The 5,427-nt window shown below is 37.9% G+C and overlaps 1 protein-coding gene across 2 annotated transcripts in view; it reads left to right on the top strand.

The window, feature by feature from the left end:
* Positions 1 to 5,427, top strand: part of COL5A2 (collagen type V alpha 2 chain) — a 172,465-nt gene that overhangs the window by 91,798 nt on the left and 75,240 nt on the right. The window contains exons 2-3 of one of the 2 annotated variants that reach the window (XM_006024635.2): positions 1,831 to 2,052; positions 3,782 to 3,795. In XM_006024635.2, coding sequence (XP_006024697.1) covers positions 1,831 to 2,052; positions 3,782 to 3,795 — 236 coding nt within the window. Of the gene's footprint in view, positions 1 to 1,827; positions 2,053 to 3,781; positions 3,796 to 5,427 lie in introns of both variants that reach the window. The other variant, XM_006024634.2, reaches the window with a different exon arrangement.

Genomic DNA, 5,427 nt, shown 5'->3' with positions numbered 1-5,427 from the left:
ATTCCTGAATGCCTTTGGTGAGCTAGGGGGACTTTTGAGCACTCTTGCCCCCTTTGATTTTCGTTGGGACTGTCACCCCTTAGGCATGGAGGATCGTCTCCTTAAGGAACAACCACTCATGTTGGACACCCAGTTCCCCAACTCTCCAGGACCCCAGTGCCTCTCCTACCAATCTCCTCAACTCATTGAAGTTGGCCGTCTTGAAGTCAAGGGCTACTGCCTTACTGCAGGTCCTTGACACCCTGCTCTGCATGGTGAATTCCAGTAGAAGAAGTGCAGCTTTGCTCTGAATGTTTATACATGTTTGGTGAGCTATGTGCAGACAGTCCTAGTACCTGATTTACAATGCAGCTTACTTTAAGCTATGTGATTGTAGATCATGTTCTGCTTAAGCACATTTGCTGGTGCTTGGAGCCACACCAGGAATGTGATCTAAGTAAATTGGGGGTGGACAGGGCATCTAGTAGGTCTACAGGGGGGCTGGTGGCAATAGGCAGGTTTGGAAGGATGGGGGGTGGCGAGTCTGTGGGGTGGGTTGGAGGGTTCATTAGGAGTTGTCTATCTGGGAGTTGGGAGCTGGGGGGGTGAGGAATGGGACTATTTATAGACATCACAACAGAGATAAGGGAGCATAAAATTCAAGGAGGGCATTACTAGCATAGGATGGAGTATGGACTCAGAGATTTGGCCAAGAGAAGTTGTTAGACCTTGGAGAAAGCAGTTTAGATGGAGTGGAGAAAGTAGAGACTCTAATGAATGGGATTCAAGATGAAGCTGGAAAAAGAGGTCAAGGCAACAGATGCAGGTGGTGATCAAGAGAAGGGAAATAAATTTGTATCTGAAGTGGTAGCTAGAGTTACAAGATAGACAAGCATAATATGTGGGAAGTTTAAATGCATAAATATCATAATAACAACTATTTTTATATATAATGTGTAGTATATAAAATGTATATATTATGATTCTCTTCGTATCTAATCCCTAGTTGTGAAGATTTCTATTCGTTGTTGTTATCTACTAGGAAAAAGTTAGATTTTCCTGAAAATTTCTTTTGCTTTTACAATTTTTGGTGTATTTTTCTGTATTCTTTTGTTATATTTTAAAGACTGGGGCCTGGTTTATCCTTGTGCTTGAGCTGGACTTCACACTTGATCTGGTTGGTGAATTGGGCACTATATAAATGGTGTATTTTCTGGTTTCACCCATGAGCAAAACTAAAGCAATTTCAGTGGTCCCTTAACTTGAGACTGGCTCACTGAAGGTGTCCCAGTGGTAGGGAGTAGTGGAAGCCATGTTGTTTTATTGGCCACAAACTCTTTTCCTCAAAGATACCCCCGATAAGCTCCATATACTAGTGAAAGTTGTGGGGCCAGACAACCCCCAGCACTTCTTGGAGATTTCCCAACACCATAGCAATTCCCCACTGGTTAGTGATAACATCTTCCCCTTTCCTCCTGCAAATAGTGTAAGACAGCTCTTAGGTGGTCCCATAACTATAGTTTTTGTACTCTGTAAGGACTGTATATTTTGATCATTTCAGGCACCTGTTAAATGTGAAAGCATGAAAACAATTGTTTTCTTGTTGTGAATACATGGTGAAAGCAAGAAAATTACTATCTTCTTGTTAGGAAAAGGATGTTAAAATAGAAAGAAATTAAGCCCCTTGTAATTTTGAAGCCCCTTGCATTGATTTCCACTCCATGATTGAGCTGTTTTCCTCAGGTTTTATGCTGATCATTTTGAACATATGACACAGTTGCAGATGAGATATGCTTTCTGTTGTTTGATCATTTGAAAATACTTAAAAGGGTCTCTGTTTTTTCCTAGAAGAAGATGGTGAAGAAGTAGCCTGTACTCAGAATGGTCTGATGTATCTGAACAGGGATATTTGGAAGCCCTCACCATGCCAGATTTGTGTTTGTGACAATGGAGCCATTCTTTGTGATGAGATCCAGTGTCAAGAAGTGCTCGAATGCGAGAACCCTCAGGTGCCACCAGGCGAATGCTGCCCTGTGTGTTCCCATACATCACGTGGTTTCGATACTAATGTTGGTAAGATGGCTTTTTATTCCTTATTTTAACCAAGGACTGACCTTCTGAGTGTTGTTATGTATAATGTGGTAATTTGAGATGGATGAAGGAGAGGGTGTTCAAATCCAGATATGCCCAACACTTTGGAGTTTAAGTGCAGTTGAAAACCAGTGCTGAGGTTCAAGTTTAATAAATATATTCTCATAGGATTTCAGCTCATATCGTGTTATTTTTATAAAGTTTCCACAATTTGGGACTGAAATCTAATGAGAATGATTGTGAGATTTTTTTTCCCATGTTGGATTACATTTGAACTGAATTTGGAAAATGGCTTCCCTTCTGTCTGGGCCTCTAATCCGTGCCCCTACTACCCCAAACTGCAGAGATGGCTTCATAGCCAGAGGTTTCACTGAAAAGCCCTCTTCATTTCTTAAGTTAAATTTTAGGTTCTTTTTCTGGTCCATATCTACGGCAAACATACTAAGTTGATAATTACATTGTAGATAGAGTCCTTAATTTAGCTACCCAGGTTTCATAGATATATAAATATTTTTAAAAAATAATTCATTTTAATTCAGTTAATGTTTTCTTCATGTGAAAACATTGACAAATAATGATTCAATTTTTAGCTAAAGCCAAATCAAACCTTTCGTGATGTATAAGTTTGGTTAACTTTTTATTTGAAAAATCTATTTACTTTGTTATTTTGCTCCTCTGCACTTCCTGTTTGTGTCCAAGATGAGAAATAGAGAGGACACATGCTATAAATTAAAGACTGGTTTTGTCATTTTTCTAAATCAATTTCTTGGGCCCAGGAGATTGGTGTACGGTTTTATAGATCATGCTACCTCTCCAAACAGAAATTTATGAACTTTTGATTCTTCTCTCCTTAATACTTGAACTATATTTTGAACCATAATTATTTTGAGGCATTTTTACAAGGGAAGAAATCATTGCTGGTTAGAGTAGTATAGATAATCTGGAGTAATAGCAAAGGGCACATGCTAAAGACTTGTGTAATTAAGCAATGCAACAAGACATGGCATGCATTTATGATCAGATGGTGCGTTTGGCTGTTTCTGGTTGCATCATACCACAGCTGATACATCCAATAAGAACTTTATAGAGATATTCCAGAAAGTTTTGATGCTATTGAACATTTAAATAAATATTCTGCCTAAGGATTTTGTTGTTAGGGTCATAGCTTCATGGTTATAAAAGCAACAGGAATTGGTATGTTATGTGTTGGTAGATACTGGACAAAAATATTACTTATCAGATACCATGATTTTAAAAAATGATCAGTATAGATGTAACAGTTGCCAGTCAAGTCCATGGGAATATCACCACTGACTGCATCGTGTTTTTTTGAAAATCCCATATATAAGTCTTCTTAAAGAAGAATGCACAAAAATGCAGAAATTAATGTGGGGTGTAATTAAGTACTGGGCAGGGCATAATTAAAATGTCATTACTATTCCTTCTTAATAACTTGCTGTTTCCTACCACGTGTAATACTTACAGGGACTAAGGAAGTATGACATTTTTTGCTTCACATCTTCCTGATACCACCTCCTGATTGTGAAGCATACATCCCACTGAGCACTTTGCAACCTCCCCGTTGGCAATAAGACCATCTCCTGCATCTCTGTGCTGCACCATTTTAGTTGTATGCACATTTGTTCACTCCCTAAAATGATTTGCCTATCTCAGTAAGTTAATTTATTTCCTTTTCTTACTTTTTTTCTAGGTAGAGGAAGGAAGGTAAGTTTTACTTTTTTCTCTTTTTAGATGTAATAAAGCCATGCACAGGTTCTTATTTTCTTAATTTGGACACATCACAGAATTTGAATTTTATAATAAAATGTCACAGACACCAATCATTTCATTCTAAATGGCAGATGGTGTGTGTGTATGTGTATGTATGTGCATCCTTTTGGAACTGTAAGAGTGATCTTGTAGCCGTGGCAGTCCAGTAATTATTCAAGTGGCAAGAACAAAGAGTGTAAAACCTGATGAAGAGCCTTTTATGTTCAAAAGTTTACCTAACTTTATCCTAACTACATAGTTGGTCCAATAAAATATATCACCCTAACAAATTCTTGCCTTTCACATCTTCGGATTCAGCACCCTTCCATTTTAAGTGCCCGAGGAGCTTACGGCATTCGTGGAGGATTAGCATATCCTGATGGTTCAAACCTTAGGACTTCTTTGGAGGAGTTTTTTTTTTAGCAAATTCAGGTTAAATACTTTATCTGGTTTCAACTCTAGTAGTATCACGAAGGGGATCCCCTAAGTCAGCGGGCTCTAAATTTGTATTAAGGATTTAGGATGGGATCTTCTGAGAGAGTTAGGTGCTTCATATGCCTAGGTCCCTTAGATTCCTCAGTTTATGTTAACACCTGCACTTTGTCTATCCACATGGTATGTTCACCTTGCAGTCAAAGGCACAATTGCAGCCAATGTAGGCATTGCTTGCCTGGGTTTAAACTAACTACGATAGAGTCCAATGATGTAGCTGAAGTTCCATGGAGCTTAGTGTTGACTCATTGCTCAGTTATATAGCCAGGTTTCCTGCTTGAGCCGAGTCCTTTGCTACTGTGGTTAGTGATATTGATAACTGAGCTATCAAATGTAGAGGTAACTTGGGTATACCTATACAAGCAACAGTCGTACCTTTGACTGCAAAGTAGACACACCCAGAAACTGTCTAGGTGATAGTTATAACCTGGAACAGTGGTGCAATGAACTATGCTTAATAATCCAGATTACAATGCACTAATTTTATACTACTGTTGGTATAATTATGTTAAAGGAAACAGTAAAAATAAATGTGTCTAAACAAATATTCCTTATTTTGCTGTTGTTCTAACAAGTTCAGCAACAGATGTGATAGTTGACCAATTTGATCCTATTGCTTAAAAATACATCACTGTTTTTTATTTATTTGAAAAAATAATCTAACACCAGAGACACAGTATAGCCCACAGGATGATTTTTTTTAAGTCAGTGGCAGAAGAGAATCTGTGGTATCTGAATATTTGTGGTTGACTTTCTTGGAAATGAAAAGCTACATTGTGTGTGCGAGCAACACTGGATGGCAACAATAGCACTTGTATCTATATGTAGAAGTGACCAAGGAGTTTGAATTCAAATCATAGTAGTTTTTCAGTCTGAGCTTTCTTGAAGCCTGAATCAATAACATGCATAATTAACAATACCATTTATGTTTAGCTTTCTTATAAAAAATACAATGTCTATAGAAATAAATAATGTTAGGGTCCAAGGGCCACTTTGCACTGTCTTTTGTATTACCATGTAAGTGTCAGGGGGTGTTAGAAAGCATTGAAAAAAGTTGCTGCAGTTAAAGTTTTGATTCACTAATACTTTGCTATC

Source organism: Alligator sinensis, unplaced genomic scaffold, assembly GCF_000455745.1.
Source record: "Alligator sinensis unplaced genomic scaffold, ASM45574v1 scaffold67_1, whole genome shotgun sequence".
NCBI lineage: Eukaryota > Metazoa > Chordata > Crocodylia > Alligatoridae > Alligator > Alligator sinensis.
This window is presented reverse-complemented; position numbering and strand designations above follow the sequence as displayed.